The 17,214-nt window shown below is 39.1% G+C and overlaps 1 protein-coding gene across 8 annotated transcripts in view; it reads left to right on the forward strand.

The window, feature by feature from the left end:
• Positions 1–16,946, forward strand: part of clocka (clock circadian regulator a) — a 31,563-nt gene extending 14,617 nt beyond the window's left edge. For 2 of the 8 annotated variants that reach the window (XM_014333833.2, XM_014333831.2), the window contains 21 exons: positions 3,992–4,219; positions 4,307–4,398; positions 4,677–4,736; positions 4,937–5,085; positions 5,428–5,519; positions 5,604–5,693; positions 5,786–5,906; positions 6,002–6,115; positions 6,205–6,323; positions 6,788–6,870; positions 8,798–8,904; positions 9,014–9,161; positions 9,594–9,669; positions 9,750–9,894; positions 9,999–10,099; positions 10,218–10,352; positions 11,178–11,336; positions 11,499–11,708; positions 11,837–12,024; positions 12,257–12,521; positions 13,375–16,946. In XM_014333833.2, coding sequence (XP_014189319.1) covers positions 4,379–4,398; positions 4,677–4,736; positions 4,937–5,085; positions 5,428–5,519; positions 5,604–5,693; positions 5,786–5,906; positions 6,002–6,115; positions 6,205–6,323; positions 6,788–6,870; positions 8,798–8,904; positions 9,014–9,161; positions 9,594–9,669; positions 9,750–9,894; positions 9,999–10,099; positions 10,218–10,352; positions 11,178–11,336; positions 11,499–11,708; positions 11,837–12,024; positions 12,257–12,521; positions 13,375–13,587 — 2,595 coding nt within the window. In that variant the 5' untranslated portion in view covers positions 3,992–4,219; positions 4,307–4,378 and the 3' untranslated portion in view covers positions 13,588–16,946. Of the gene's footprint in view, positions 1–3,991; positions 4,220–4,306; positions 4,399–4,676; positions 4,737–4,936; positions 5,086–5,427; positions 5,520–5,603; positions 5,694–5,785; positions 5,907–6,001; positions 6,116–6,204; positions 6,324–6,787; positions 6,871–8,797; positions 8,905–9,013; positions 9,162–9,593; positions 9,670–9,749; positions 9,895–9,998; positions 10,100–10,217; positions 10,353–11,177; positions 11,337–11,498; positions 11,709–11,836; positions 12,025–12,256; positions 12,522–13,374 lie in introns of those variants that run through there. The other 6 variants (XM_014333834.2, XM_014333838.2, XM_014333837.2 and 3 more) reach the window with 6 other exon arrangements.
• Positions 16,947–17,214: the final 268 nt, after the last annotated feature.

Here is a 17,214-nt window from a genome sequence, read left to right on the forward strand (position 1 = left end):
ATGCTGTGGAATACTAAGGATTTGTGTTGACAGAGTGTAGTGTTATTAGTGAGAAGAGGAAGGTGTTGCTTGTGGAGCTGTGATTAAGTTAGATCGGAGGAGGAGGAAAGTAGGTCACTGGGCCAGCAGGTCAGTGAAGCACAGATGACATCACAGTTATACAACGCCTGTTCTCCCAGTTACACAACGTTCGCTCTGTGCCGAAAGCTACTGCTTCAACTACAATGTTTTCTTTCTGTCTTTCATTGTGCTCTAATATAGCCAATTTATTTATGAAATTGTCTTACATCCGATGGCCTCTGTTGCCTTTTCTTTTTTCCTTTTTTCCTTTTTCCCCCCCAGTCTTAATTTGCAATCCAGTTTAGCTTGCCTGCTTTTAAGATGATGTACGGCCAAAAAGGAAAAGCTCTTTGTGTCTGTTGGTACAAAATCTTTAGACAATGCTCTTTACTACAACTCACCGCTCCCTTTTACAGTGCTGTGCCAATGTGTAGTTGGCCACTTGTGTTGACAAAGGTTTAATCTCAGTTAAGACATCCACTCTCTAATGTATTTGTGTGAAAAGCGTCACATGTAGGGTGCAGTAAAATAACACTGCATAGCTGAAAGTCAGTGGGCCATGACAGAACCTACTCCTCCCTCTTACCTTCATTTTTTCCACTGTCCCAACACTAAGGTGTAAACACTTCCAGTGCCAACTTCCTTCCTTATTTTGATTGACTTGACAGCAAGTTTATTCCAACCAATAGAAATCCTTTTTTTAAACCAGTATTGTCATTGCTGACTGAAGTTTCCATTACACACGTACTATACCTGCTAGTTCATATCTCAGTTATTTATGTACTTTAATCAGTTTTAAGTAGACAGTGTTTGCATCTGTTTAAAAATGTTTCAGGCTTCTGAAGTTCTGGCATCACCATATATGATGGTGAAAATTGTTTTTATGTCATTATTTGTAGTCCCCCCCTTTTGACAAAAACCAAAAATCCTGTACATATAAATAAATAAGATCCATCCGCTTCTTCTTTTCAGTGTGGCGGGGGCTATCCCAGCTGTCATAGGGCGAGAGGCGGGGTACACCCTGGACAGGTCGCCAGTCTGTCGCAGGGCTAACACACAGAGCCAGACGATCATTTGCACTGACACTCACTCCCGCATTCACACCTATAGGCAATTTAGACTAATCAATTAACATATCCCCACAAACTGCATGTCTTTGGACTGTGGGAGGAAGCCGGAGTACCCGGAGGGAACCCACGCAAACACGGGGAGAACATGCAAACTCCACACAGAAAGACCCCAACCTGATGGTGGAATTGATCTCAGGACCTTCTTGCTGTGTGGCAACAGTGCTAACCACTGTGCTGCTAAATAAGATAAAATCTTTAAATGAATGGAAAGAACAAATTACTGAAAGAAAATGTGCACATTGAAGCTCATGATACTCTTTTTACAATGCATTTTCTGAATTGCAACACTTTGATGACTAGATTTCAATGGAATATGAAAAGTAAATAAGACAGAAATATTTTAAATCACATTAAAAAGAACTATATTTTAATTATGTGAGGTGGCTGATGTATATTTTTTGAAACGTACAATAAATATGCATATTGGATCCAGAGTTATGTTTTTTTACCTAATAATAATAATAATTATTATTATAATAATTTTTTTTTAGCTTTAATTTTCAATACACTTTAGTTTTAGTTGATTTCAAGGGTGGGTTGATTGCTTGATTCAGTTTAAATATGTAATGCTACCTCTGTGGTGACTCCTTGTGAATAAGGCAACTGCTGGAAGTAGCTTTATTTTTATTGTTTTTTTCATTTCCAGTAGTTTTTAATTTTTTTTTATTTCAATTAACTGAAGAGCTTTGTTTACTCTAATAATACACCTACACTCACCCATTCTATTGGTGAGTGTAGGTGTAATTCTTCTTTTTGGCTTTACCAAATGTTAACAGGCCTAATTTAAACTCTTTAAATTATGTCTACCAAGATTCATGGGGAAAAACACTGAAGGGATTTTCTCACCAACACAAATAGGCCGTTATGTTGAGAAAGCCTCCCACATAGGTTGTGACGGTAACTGGTTCATGAAGTAAATGGGTCAAATATTTAGGCTAGAGACCCAGCGGGCTTTCTCATTTTAATTCGAAATCTAGTGTACCTGGGCAAAGAGAATAGATAGTAGAGATGGGTGGTAGAAAGAGTATTTCAGTTATTGATGGTTGCATTTGTGGCTTATTTAAATCAAGACAGATTCTGGTATATCTGACACAGCAGCACACAAGCAGGCAAATATTTGGTAGTAAGTACCCTAATTTATTTTTTTTATTTTTTTATCGCTTTTAAAATTACTTCTGTCACCATTTCCATTTTTTTTTGGGATGTTGCACTCGAGCCAAACCCTACTAGCCAAGGTTTTTACAATGGCCTAAAAAAGTATGTTTGTAGTTAAACCATAATGTATTTGATTACAGTTATGACTATGACGATCAAACGTCAATTTAAGTAATTAATTCAAAAATTGTAATCCACAGGATTTTTTTTTTCTTTTTTTGTGCAACTGCACATCTATTAATATTTTTTTATTTTACTTTTTGTTTTTGTTGTTTGAGTTTGTTAGTATTTAGAGTCCACTTTTGCCACACTTACTTTAGATTGCTTGGGTGATTTGCAGTTAGCAATGGAGCATATAATCCAGTGTAATTTTATGTAATTGATAACAGCCTCACTGTTTACTGTTCACTCTCTGTGACAGAGCTGTTTGAGGTTATAGCTATTGCAAACCCAACACATTCTGCTGCTGTTTCATTGGCAAAACACACAAAGAATTGCCAAAGAAACTACACAATGACTATTTGATGTAGTACAAAACTCCACTTGGTTTTATTAAAGTAAAGGGATGTATTACCAAATTATACTACACAAAAAGAACAGTCTCATTGATGCTGACCCACTGCAAACACAAAAAAATAAATTGATGAGAACATCAGCACTCATAATTGTTTACTATATGTAATGGTTTTAATATTACATGGCAGCAGAAAGAAACTGACTCATTTCAGCCTTTGGCTTTCCTCGACGTCTCTGTTGCACATGTAGGATGTGACCCCTATTAAAGCACCACCTTAATATAAGCTGTGGTGGATAAAGGTGATTATAGTCATACATTCAACAGCAACAGAAAAATTCACTGTGCTGATGTGAGTGCTGATATTGTGCTGCCACATTAAGAGTGAATAACAATTGCAGGTCGACAGTTCTATTCTTGAATTCAGGTAAAGCAGTTTTGCAGGATTCACAGTTCAAACTTAACCTTATCTTATACTGGACCTTGGTGTTGCCCATTAGTTCATCTGGTTCTGAAATAAGCTGTTTTAGCTCCCTTCCCATTTGAAACTGAGCTTTATCCTCTGTCACTGACATCATACAGAGTCAATAGTAATACAGTAGTACTAAAATAAACTGTAACCAATAACTCTTAACCTATATGTCACTTCCACACCTAGTGTTAAGAGTCAACTCTTAGAACCAGTGTTCTCACGCAAACACACAGTGCTATTAGCTGCCCAACTGCTAGCTCTTGTGTGAGTGGAGAGGAGGCAAGGAGGTTAAGGGGTGGCTGTCCAGCCTGTACACAGCAGTTTCTTCAAACCAGCCAATCAGCAGTCTCGCCTGGTCTCAGCAGCAAACACACTCACCCACCTGCCTTGCAGAGAGGAGAGAGAGCTCCACACAGCTGCATATCTAAACAAACATGGGACATGATCGTTGATCATATTAGCATCCACCATTGTTATAATGTATTTATATTTATGAAAGAATAAGGAGTAATTTCAACCCTCAGGCATAAATGTAGGCAGAATTCTTATAAATGCTTGTTTTTTTATTTTTATTTTTTTTTAATATAAATCAATCTCATATATCATGGTTCTCTAATCTTTCAATAACGGCCTCGGTTGTTGTGTCTTTTTGTCTCATAGACTCAGATGTTGCTGCCATGTGCCAGACTTACACCCTAAGCAGACGAAAGACACAGCACCCCGAGGAACTTTTAGCTATTTTCTGCAGCCTGGTAAGAGAGACTTTGAGAGAATATCCTCCAAGACTCATAAAAGCACACCCCTATCACAGAGTGTCCACCTGTACTCTACCTTCACCCAGCAGCACCTTCCTCATCCTCTCACAGAACTGGCTGTACTGTCAGTAAGGTGAAATGTCTTTACCATCTTTGCTCGTGTCTGAAGTTTTTTGATTCTTTGACACTCTGCCATTTTATGGGTGTTTTTTCTTCAAAGGTTTATTCACAAATGTCTACCTCACGATTAAAAGACCCCTCACCGACACTGCGACCCTGAACAGGATACAAAATGACCTCGAGCATTGACCAGTGAGTCAAACATTTGGCTAGGTTTTTTTTTATTGTTGATTTAAAAAAATAGTGGGACATGAAGAAAATCCAAAACACATTCAGCCCACAGTTCTCATGCATCTAATTAACAGTGATTTCATTTTTTCCTTTTTTTGAAGATTAAGATCAAAGTAATTTAGGGATTTACAGTGCCTGAGTTTGATGTCTTCATGTTTTCTAGGAGAGATTTTCTTATCAAAGAGCTCACTGTAAATGTTAAAGGATCTGATATAACTGTTGGTTTGTCCATTCTGCAGGGATGACAGTAGTATTTTTGATGGGTTAATGGAAGAAGATGAAAAGGACAAAGCAAAACGGTAAGATCTCGGGTTTGTTTTCATATCAAATGCATTCAGTGAAGTTGCATCCTCCATAAAACTGCTATTGTAGTTGTTACAAGACTTGATTTTAGATATCGTTTTGAATTATTACAGCTACAGTGAACAAGATTTTGATAAGTGTTCCTAGTTAAGATGTCATCTAACTTTTACTAATATTTGTTCTTCTAAATAACCAGCGTGTCCCGTAACAAGTCTGAGAAGAAGCGCAGAGACCAGTTCAATGTCCTCATCAAGGAGTTGGGTACAATGCTGCCGGGCAACACCCGGAAGATGGACAAGTCCACTATTTTGCAGAAAAGTATCGACTTTCTGCACAAACACAAAGGTGAGAAACTCTAATAACCACTAGAATTAATTATAATGGTAGTGGGTTTATCCCTCAGTTCATCCTTAGTTTAAAATGAAATGTTTTAGCTCTTTCTCTTCAAGCCAACTTGCTTCTGTTTGACTGCCTCCTGCAAACAAATTCTGTGTGGACTCATATTAGGGCCACCATACACAGACAAAAGTAGAACAAAAATGAGCTGAAACTGATTGCTTTGTGCATTCTGAAACATGAACATTTGGCATATACTGATCACTTTAATGGTCCATAAGGTAAAGCATAATGCGTGCCTTTTTAAATTCACAGAGTTATAAGTTACATGCGTTATGTCTACTTTATCAGAAATCGCAGCTCAGTCAGAGTCAACTGAGATCAGACAAGACTGGAAACCTCCTTTTCTTAGTAATGAAGAGTTCACTCAGCTGATGTTGGAGGTAAGGCAGTTTCTTGCACTTATTTTGCTTGTGTTTCTATGCAAAAACATAGATGAAATATTATCTAACCTTTGTTTCTATTAGGCGTTAGATGGATTTTTCCTTGCAATTATGGCTGATGGGAATATAATCTATGTCTCTGAGAGTGTGACTTCCCTACTAGAACATTTACCAGTGAGTATAAGCTTTAAATAATAGATAAAGTCAGTAGTTCACTGATGAAACATTTGGTAATAAACATATTCATTGATTTTGTTTTTCCCCAGTCTGATCTTGTTGATCAGAACTTGTTAAATTTCTTGCCTGTGGGGGAGCATTCAGAGGTGTACAAGGCTCTGTCCTCTCATGTCATGGAAGGAGAAACATTGACACCTGAGTATCTTAAAAGTAGGTTGGATATGTTATCTGTCTTCAGCTGCTGTTTTTGTTCTTCAATTCTTATGTTTAAGCTATTATTATTATTATTATTATTATTGTTATAGCAAAAAATCAGCTAGAGTTCTGTTGCCACATGCTCCGAGGGACAATCGACCCCAAAGAGCCCCCCGTGTATGAATATGTAAAGTTTATTGGAAACTTCAAGTCCCTGAATAATGGTAAGTTACAGTACACAGAGTCAGAATGTAGAGCAGAGATGTTGTGTGAAAGGATTAACTTTGCTTTGTTCCCATTCTTTTTTTACCAGTGCCTAACTGTACCCGAAATGGTTTCGATGGAGTGATCCAGCGATCACTTCACTCTGCCTTTGAAGACAGAGTGTGTCTCATAGCCACTGTGAGGCTAGCCAAGCCACAGTTTATCAAGGTGAGAATCTTTAACTGCTTCTCCTTTTATCTGGTTGACACACATTCGGTTTCTTGCTTTAGGGCTCTTAAGGTAGCTTTAATTAGGACAGGGCTCAGCAGTAATGGTCACCTGAGGAAAAATGATTTGGGCCCTTGTCATTTATCATGTGTAGTTCCCTCATGCCTCTGCTGGGAATAACTTTTTTACCTCATTTAAAAATGGGGGAGGGGTTATGTTGACATATCACTGTCGTAGAAACCTGGGCTGTTTTACTGGAGATGGCAGAACCTAAATGGATAAAATAAGTTGAAAATAAACCAGAACTTGTATTGCTGAACAAACAGGGATGATTGATCATGTAATTTGTCATACTGCACAAGTTTAAAAGGCTCTTTTTAAGACAATATACTGTGTGTAGTTTAGAGTTGTGTATGTGTATTTTTATGTCTTCTAAGTTCTGTTTTCTCCCTTTGCACCAATAGGAGATGTGCACAGTAGAAGAGCCTAATGAGGAATTTACATCCAGACATAGCTTAGAGTGGAAATTTCTCTTCCTGGACCACAGGTAATTCTTTTCCAATTTATCAGTGTAAATGCATAACTTAATTTTCAGTTTGTGCTACAATGGATCAGTATTAAGTGTTTATTCAAACCTAACCTACTTGATTTGGTGTGAAAGTTGCTGACCTATATTTATAAAGAATGACCTTTTTTTTTTTTTTTTTTTATATATAAATGTATTTTGCCCAAAATCCTTCTCCTTTTTTTTTTTTTTTTTTTAACCATGGTTACGTTATGTGACTGCGTGGCTTTTTTGTTAAATCAGAATTGTTGATTTTTGTGAGAGACCAAATCGAAAAAACTCGTGTTTTGTAACACTTCTGTCATTATTTATTACACAGCAGGCTTGCTTTTATGAAGGCTTGTGGTCATGAAACATAATTATTATTATAAAAGAAGAGTGAGGTCAACCTGACCCGCTATCGGTCACCAGCATTTTTACTTTATTTCCCATGGGCCTTCAACATGGTGCTGATGACTCGGGGTGATATCACGAACACTATCCAAAACCTGTCAGTCACTCTAACTTCAGGATTGATATTTGTTTTTGTTGACTATCTACACAACTACATATTGTACAACATATTGTTTGTAAGCTCATGGATCTGGAATATTTATGTATATATTTTCTTACACAAATATGTGTGCATATGTGCATATTAGTATTGTACAGCACTTTGGTCTACCAGGTGTGTTTTTTAAAGTGCTATATAAATAAATAAATGATGATGATGATGAAAATAGATGTTTGGGGGGGATAAGAGGATTTGAAAGTAAGCAAGCATTCACTTTTGTATGCCTCTGAAACCATGCACGTTTCAGTTGATATCCTAGGTTATGTTTCAGTGTAGCTAATTTTTTACCTTTATAAAAATAAAATGGAGTAACTTAATAATTTTATTATTTCAAAGATGTGTTTCATAATTAGTGCAGACATTCCTGAGTTTTGGCTGAAATCTCGTTTTGGTAGATCAGAGTGACCTTTGTCCAAAAAAAATGAGTAAATTTTAATGAGTTCATCCTTAATTCAAAGTTAATATTTATCCCAGATGTGACGACATTCCCTCCAGGCATTCCTGATATATTACGTGAATGGGATAGACAACCCAAAAGATCCGTTCTGGCCACAGCTGTCTCCAGCATGGAAGAATAATAATAAAAATCCTAATCAGTGTCGAAATAATAATCAGTGTCGAAATAATGCCTGCATAATGATGCAATAAACAGTGTGACGTGCAAATGTCATTCAGTTAAGGTTGAATGATAGAAGTCCAAGGTTAAGGTGTGTAAGATAAGAATAGTAGGTAGTTCAGAAGTCAGATAGCCTGAGGGCTGAAGCTCCTCCTTCAAGCTTACGCCACTTAATATGTTTTAAAAAAAAAAGTGTGAACATGAACTCAGAACAACGGCGTCGCAATGTGTTTTCCTTGGGACAGGCCAAATGAAATGAACTACAGGTATAACTGTAACCAGTAGCTAATTTAGACACAGATGTAGTTGGCTCTCATAGTTACAAAAGCTCAATGATCTTATTCAGGGATAAAACAAAAAAAAAAAAGAAGCTTTATCAGCTTTATCAGTCTCATTAAACATTACAACAACATGCTCTTCTGGGCTGGTAGAAAGGTAAACTGTACATCTGAATACAGACATTTCATCCTGGTGAGTGGTGAGAGCTGGGAGTAGCAAATTATCCCAACTCTCATTACTGAAAATGTTTAGGCATGCTACCCTGAACCATTTAGAAAGACACTTATTATCCTTATGCTGTGAAAGCATCAGGTGAAGCTACATGCATACATACTCCCTTATTGCTTCATGTTGTCATTTAGGGGTAAATATTGCTGGATGTATGACTTAACGTAAGAACAAGACATTTCCTGATTGACTTCCAGTTAATCATTTCAATAACGTTTACTTTGTTTGTCCAGAGCTCCGCCCATCATAGGTTACCTCCCATTTGAGGTCCTGGGTACATCAGGATATGACTACTATCATGTAGATGACCTTGAGACACTAGCCAAGTGTCACGAACACTGTGAGTACACTTCTGTCAGCGATCACTGAAGCATGGTCAACTCCAGTTATCAACTTCCTCTCGAGCTTCCAAAGCAGAGCATTGAAATCTTCTCTTTGCTTCTGTGTAGTAATGCAATATGGGAAAGGAAAGTCCTGCTACTACAGATTCCTCACCAAAGGGCAGCAATGGATTTGGCTTCAGACCCATTACTACATTACTTATCACCAGTGGAACTCCAGGCCAGAGTTCATTGTCTGCACACACACGGTCGTAAGGTGCATGAAGATTTCCCTCTTGACCCTTTGATATGACATTGCTCACGAGCTAAAACATACAGTCCTCTGTAAAACCCTAGAGGTAGTATAATGACATGCTTTGCTTCCAGTGATGTGGTGTTTTTATTACTATGGAGTAGACAAAAGCTACTGGAAATATTTTTACATATTGAAATGTATAAGAGGCAGCCAAATGCAGCAATATATATATTATTATTAGTAGTAGTAGTATTACAATTGTATTAAACTTTATATTAAAAAAAAAGTCATGATTTGTTAATTTTCCATATACTTCTGTTCAAACTTTGAAATCAGAAAGTCTGAACTTGAATTGTTTAAATTCAGGTGTATTCTGGTGATTTCCAGAGCCATAATTATGAAAGTTGTGTCCAACCCTAACTGTGTGTGTCATTAATTGTCTTCGCGCTGCAGTTATGCTGAAGTAAGAGCAGAACAGCGCAGAGAGCTGGGAATTGAAGAATCACCACCTCAAATCACCGCTGAGAAGGTCAGACCAACATGAGGTATGATTTGTAAAAATTAAAGAGTGGACAGCATAGTGACCTTGTGACAATGCATTGTTTGCAGCAATCCCAGGATTCAGGCTCTGAGTCCCAGCTCAACACTTTCAGCTTGAAAGAGGCCTTAGAGCGATTTGACCACAGTCGGACCCCATCGGCCTCGTCTCGCAGCTCACGTAAATCTTCCCACACGGCTGTGTCTGACCCAGCCTGTAAGTACAAGCATCTGTTCACTACTGAGCAAAGCTTGATGTATATTAACTATTTCTTTTTTTATTATTATTATCTGAGCATCATGTTTATATTTGCCCTTCAGCATCACAAATGAAGCTTCAGGGAGATAGGAGTACACCAGGTCGCCAGTCGGTCTCTGCTGTGGAGATGACATCACAACGGAGATCATCTATCAGCAGTCAGGTCAGTGGATGGACAAGCGCACACGCCCTGGTCTTAAATTTCACGATACCTGTATTCTGGGTCATGAGGGATTTCATTAGGACTTAGGACTTTTGTTTGGTGTCTTTATTTCCATCAGCAGTCGATGAGTTCCCAAAATACAGGACAGAACGTGGCGTCATCCATGGTTTCACAACAACAGCCGCAGCAGCCACAACAGCAGCAACAGCAACAACAACAGCAGCAACAGCAACAAGTTCTGACCAACAACCAAGTAAGATATTCACGTCATTTTTTTTATTGTCTAATATTGCTGATTCTTAAGTATAACTAGCAGACAATGACTGCAGTGGACAGCGTTTTTTTGTTTGTTTGTTTGTTTTTTTAATGCTCAGTTTCACTTCACTATAAAGAACTTCTTTATCCATCATGTCTTATGTCTTCTGTGTGGCATTTGATAAACTGAAGGTCCAACAGCACAATTATGAACAAGAGTAGCCTATGTGTCTGTTTGACACTGCCTTATGACATGGGACAGCCAATGAACATGGATCTGCAAAGCTCTGTATAGCTCCCACGCACTGACATGATGGGGCTGTTAACCCAGGAATGCCTATATTTATATATAAAACGTAGACGTAGTCCCTATGATGCCACCTATTGGTTTGTGGACTACTGTAGCCTGTAGTCTGACCGTCAGCATGTTGGATTTTTAAGTCTTTAAAAAATGTAGGTGAGTTAAATAAAAATATAGCCCCTGCACACAGTAGTCATGAACCGTCAGTTGGCTGTAGAGAACAAAGGAAAGTTTGCAGGCTGTAAATATGTTTATTTTTGCTTTAAAGCTGAGAATTTTATGGGTGTTCACAAATTCACTTGCTTTTATTGCCAACGTTAAGCAGATATTCTTGGAGCTGCAGTTTGAATTGGTTACATTTTTAAGCCAGTGGTCACTGTTGGTTAAAATGTGTTCTGTGGTCAGCATGCAAGAAGTTGTTTGTACTCAGAGAATGTGACCTGAGCCTTAACAATTTGTAAAATATACGTATGGAACATTTAAAATAAACTGCCATACTGTTATGTCTTTATTCTTTAACAGTCAATGGTCCAGTTCTCCAGCCAGTTAGAAGCCATGCAGCACCTGAAAGAGCAGCTGGAGCAGAGGACCAGAATGATCGAGGCCAACATTCAGCGGCAGCAGGATGAGCTGCGGCAGATCCAGGACGAGCTACAGAAGGTGCAGGGACAGAGTCTGCAGGTAGGACTGAAGAGCTGCGCACAAGTGTTGCAAATGAATGATTACATAGCCTAGTAAATATATGAAAGGTTTTCTTTTTAATTGTTTTATATTCAGCTTACATGATGGATGTGTTGCTGTTATAATTAGAGCTGGAGTTCGAATATGTGATGTGTATCTCAGATGTTCCTGCAGAAAGGGCCTGGAGGACTAAATGTGAGCTCTGTACAGATGGCCCAGGGGAATGGTGGGCAGCAGGGGGGTACACTCAGCATGCAGGGCCAGGTGGTTTCTGCAGGATCTCTGCAAAACAGCATACAGCAACAACATGCTGTGCAGCCCCCATCCCAGCAGCAAACACTCCTACGGGAACAGAACACAGCACTCTCGCAGGTCAGACAGGCTAAACGGTTCTCATTTTGCCTCTCACTGACACGCTGAATTCATAGCTTAGCTGTGTTTGTTATAGATTTTTCCATTCAGCATGCTCGTGTCATAGACTCCGGTTCTGTTTATTTCAGCCTCAGAGGTCGTCGCACACAGTGCAGCCTCAACAGAATCCACTGCCTGCATCTCTCTACAACACGATGATGATCCCTCAGCAAAGTCCTGCTAACGTGGTTCAGATTGCCACAAGCCTGGCGCAGAATACTGGACCCAACACTCCTGCTGTGGCAACATTTGCACAGGACCGTTCGGCTCAGATTAGGTGTGAATCTTCACCTAAATCTATTTGTTATATTTCTTCATAATGAAAATGTTATTAAGTAGTGCTCGAGTTCATTGATGGCACCCTCTGTGGTGCATAATACTTCAATTTAATGTAGTACTAATTTAGCTACAGTGCACTTTTATAGTGAAAAAAGGTCATATATATTGACCTTATGTCAATTTGGGTTAATTAGACTTATCAGACCTGACTAACTTCCTGAACCTTACAGGTTTCCTGCAGGCCCCCAGCTGCTCACCAAGCTAGTGACAGGGCAGATGACATGTGGGGCAGTTATGGTCCCCACAACCATGTTTATGGGTCAAGTGGTGACGGCCTTTGCACCGCAGCAGGGCCAGACGCAGACAATTAGCATTTCCCAACAGGCTCCGCAGCAGCAACAGCAACAGGAGCAACAGATTCAACCGCAGTCTCAGGTCACAGCCATGCAGCAAGGGCAAGCTCCACTGACCCAGCAGCAAACACAGTTCCTACAGGTAACACTGACACAGTAACCACTTATCAGGTGAAGTTTTACTGTATGAAGTTGGCTCGCATACAGGCAGCTTGCTGTTTACGTGATTTAAAATATCCTAATGAATTTTATTTTATATAAATTGAAAATTCTTTGTATGCTCAAAGAACTTGACACAGGAGATGGAGTTGAATGTGAATATTTTTTTTCAGATCTGTTGACAGATGAGGACATTTTCAAAATGTGATTTTGATTAAAATACAATGTTGAAAGATGCAGCTTAGTTTAGATGAATTCCTGTTGACAACAACGATGTTTCAGTTCCATATCACTACTCACTGTTCAATCGGACTCTAAACACAACAAGAGGATGGTGGATGACAAATTAGATCTAGAAATTAACGTTTAACTTAATGCCACAAGTTACTATTTTTTTTATATAATTAATATATGAGGAGGAACTGATATGCTTTGACTGATGGCCTCCAAAAGCCTGTCTAACAAATGTTTTTTTTGGTCGCACTACAATCATAAGGCTAAGTATGGTGAGACATAGCGGTCCAGATCTTTTGCTTGTTGTAGTCTATTACATTTCAATAATCTGTAATCTCTAAATAATGGTCTGCTTCAGATACTTTTAAATTGTTAGAAATCCTCTGGTTTAGCCAAGGGACCACCCTGAATAGAGCATGAAGAACGCAGCATGCGCACTCATGTCTCAGTGTCTGTGTATTGTTCAGCCATTACACAGACACTGATTTGCCTGCCTTTCTTGCTTTACAGTGAATCAGCAGAGTCCTAGTTACTGCAGCTTTAAGTTACATCTTGGCTCGTTAGGCTGTGCCGACTAAGCTAATGTAACTTTTTCACTTAAGGCTCCTCGACTCCTTCATGGAAACCAGTCCACCCAGCTGATCCTGCAGGCAGCGTTCCCTTTGCAGCAGCAGGGTACCTTCACTGCAGCAGCCCAACAGCAGCAGCAACAGCATCAAACACAGCAGAAGCAGTTACAACAAAAGCAGCAACAGCAGCTGGCTCCTCACAGAGCAGATAGTTTGTCTGACCGCTCAGCGACACAGCCGCAGTAACTAGCCCAAGCCTATCAGAAGTGCAGTTAGCCAAACTCAGGTGTGGTTGATGGGAGTGTAAAGTGCAGTTCTGCTGAAAGTGCACCACTAAAACCTCAGAGGATGAGAAGTGGACACTCTGTTGCTCTGCTTCTCTCACGCGAATCTTGTGCTGTTTGCACTTCACTCCTGAGCCCAGAGTACACCAGAGAACCCGGGATGGGGCTTGCTGTGGCAGCAGGTTTGGCTGTGGAATGAAGCCTTCCCTCCAAGAAAACAGGGCCATACAAGGCCTGCAAAAGACTCCCCCTTACGCCTCCCCTTGTGTCGTGTGTGTCTGTGTTTGGGTGTGTGTGTGTGCAGGCGCGCATGTGTGCTCTAGTCACCCTCACAGGATTATTTCACAGTTCTCCCGTCAGTGCGGTGGAGAGCTTCACTTCGAGGACGTCCTACAAAACAACCAATTGTTTGTTTTGTATGTTTTTCTTGTAAAACTAATTATGGGTCAGAAAATATTTTTAAGAATGTGGTGTAGATTGAACTTTGACTGTACAGAATATCATGTGTAATATATACTGTAAATATACTGAAGAATAACTAATATTTTATATGATGCATGAAATGAAATGCATAGTCTGTTATTTGCAGCTTTGAATATGCTTTTTTTCTAATACTCAGAAAAAAAGACCTGAAAATGCTTAGTGGCTGATATTTTCACAGACTTCCTTTCTCCTAGGGGATGTTTGTTTGTGTGTCTGCATCAGACAGTGCCGATGCTGTTTGTTGTGTCACAGTTTGTTTAATCCTTGACCCCTATTTTCACACAACTTCACAAAATTATCGACAGAATGATAGAAAAATACTTTAGTTTTTTTAAAGATGTGCTCAAGCACTTAAGACTTGAAATCAATGTGTGAGATTTGTGAATAGAATGGAGGCAACATTAAGCTAAACATATGCAACAGTAAGATCTGCTAACATTATCCTTCATATCATCATTTCTTAATTTTTAGAACTTGAGATCCCTCCATTTCATAGCCATCCATATCGCCTGTGTTGGCACCCAAGGATGCTTTATTTCACCTGTAAACATTTATACTTTTAGATGTATGTAAATATAAAATACTAACCCATTAAATACTTTAGTAAGAGACATGATCTAGTTTTAAGGCATCTAACTGTTTTAGCTGGGCACGCAGAACAAAAAGCATCCACTCTCTCCAGGACTTTCTGGGAGACACCAGTCATCCTGTCAACCCGATACAAAGATCCCATCCTATTCCATTATACCCTTCTCTGAGCTCTGTGGATTATCGGGAGAAGCCAGTTGCTCTGCTTTTTGTAGCTGTGCTGAGTGGTCTGAGATTGTCTTGTGAGAACTGCAGTAACGTTATTTGGCCCCTTGATGGCAGTGACATGGATATATTATGGCTTTTTACATTTAGAAAACAAACGTATGAGTTACATTTGGGATTTCATTTGCAACCTCTCTTCCGCAGACGAGGTGCTGAGCCAGTTCTACCATTGTGCCTTTTGAGAACCAGCACACATTTTGGCAGAGAATCTAATATCATGAAGTGTTCCCAGTAGAAGTAGGTGTTGTTTCTGTGGGAGGAAAATTGAGGCTGTATCTGACAGTGTCTTGGTGTAGACACTTATGTCACTTTGGGTCCCAATTTAAGGGGGCCTTTTTTTTTTTTTTTTTTTGTAAAACGGTGGAAAAACATGTGAACCCAGCTCTACATCATGCACTGGTACCACCAAACCGTTGCTTTTCAGCTCCTTAACACTTGATGGTATTCAGCAGCTGGATGCTAACATCGTCTGCTGATTGATGCTTTGCAGGTAATATTTATTTTTCTAAACTGCAGTTATGGATCGTAAAACATTCAGAGTGAGGACAATGCAAAGCCAGTAATACTCTTTAGGTTCAGAACTGCAAGCACTTAAATATAAGCAGTCATGTGAGCAACTGTCATTGTAATAACACTGATTAAAGCTGCCTTAAGTTAAAAAAAAAAAAAAAGATTTTTCAGGACACACTTATATAATATTAGGCCAAATCCAGCAGTACCGGGAAGACGTTTTAATTACCCATTAAATATTTGCCAAAAGCTAAAAAGAACCTTGGAGTTCTACAGTCACAATGGAAAGTTGGGGTAAGCCAGACTTTTAGTACACTCACCATAATTTGTATCACTGAGCTAAAGATGGCATTGAGGGGATCAGTGTTACTGTAGACGGAGACCATCACCAGGATCCCCAGCAGACTCAGCCCTACGTGGTCTGGCTTAGTAGGCTTGCTTTGCAGCCTCCTCACCATCTGATCTAATGCACTGCCAGATGGTATGAAGCTGACAGTCCAACCTCCTCTTCATCTGTGTGAAATGATGGGCTGAGCTCAACACATGGCCACAAAGTCAGTCTTTGACATCTGCTCCAAGATATCTTGTAAAACCGTGCACTCTTATATCATCTCCCCAGTATTAGAGTGTAGTGTTCACAAAGGGGAAACCCTACCCGATAGCATACGTTTATTTAGAAAGTCAGTTTTGTTCTAGGCCACCTTGAATCCAGCCATTTTCAGAAGACGGAGTCAGTTGTACAGAGTGCTTCAAAGCACTGAAAAGTGAACATTTTATTCCACTGTTCCCAGTTTGTGCAGTACAGCATAGAAAACCCAAGCAAGCATAGAGTGTCAATAAAAAGCGCCTCTACTCTTATTTGCCGTTTACTGCTTGAGGATAGAGGAGCCTATCATGGTTTGGCACAAGCAGCAGATTTTCTTAAAGGTTGACGCTGCTCAGGTTGGATTAGGCTGGGAGGAAAATCAACTGTCACATCAACAGCTACAGTTTCTACCACGATAATACCTCTGGGCACTTATGATTCTTCAGTCTAACTAGGCTGTTAATGTCTGAAAGTTCATTATTCAAAACTTCAAATACATTTGGCCTTTTTCTTTGAATTATTTCTGTGACTTATCGTTTATCATTGGCCACATGTAATTACCATTTTCATTAACCTTCATACTGCAGATAAGGCAGCTACTCTATGGGACCAGATGAAGAATATAGATTTGTATATTTGTCTTGACTTGGAGAAACAATGCTTCAAAGTATCTTCCTTATCTCACAAATCACCTTTTTTTTTTTTAAACTTAAAATGATAACGGAACAATAATTTTACAAGATTTATCTGTATCTGATTTAGTAAGTTCCCTAAATTACTGTCAAGTACAGAAAAGAGTGAAAGCGAATGTACTGAATGCACCTTTATGATCCCAGATCCCACAAATGATGACAGAACCATTCTGAGTTAATTATTCAGTCTGTTTCTTCAGCACAACTCTAAATAAATAATAAAATCCAAATCCGGGACATTAAACTATTAGACATTCTTGCTTGCTATCTCACCAGCCTCCTGTCAGTGCAAAAGAAAAAAACAAAGCAAAAAGCGCTTGTATAAACTGCCTCCTTGTTTTTAAAACCCACAAATTACATTTTCATTGAATCTCCAATACCTGCTTGCTCCACTGTGATGATTCTGTGCTGCATAAATTGGATTATAATTGGACCTCGTAGTCCTAATTTTCCACATGGCATTTCTCTCCCTCCTCCTTTAAAATCAGTGATCATAATACAACAG

The sequence above is a fragment of the Haplochromis burtoni genome, unplaced genomic scaffold (genome assembly GCF_018398535.1).
Source record: "Haplochromis burtoni strain Fernald_Lab_line unplaced genomic scaffold, NCSU_Asbu1 Contig_65, whole genome shotgun sequence".
NCBI classification, from domain to species: domain Eukaryota; kingdom Metazoa; phylum Chordata; class Actinopteri; order Cichliformes; family Cichlidae; genus Haplochromis; species Haplochromis burtoni.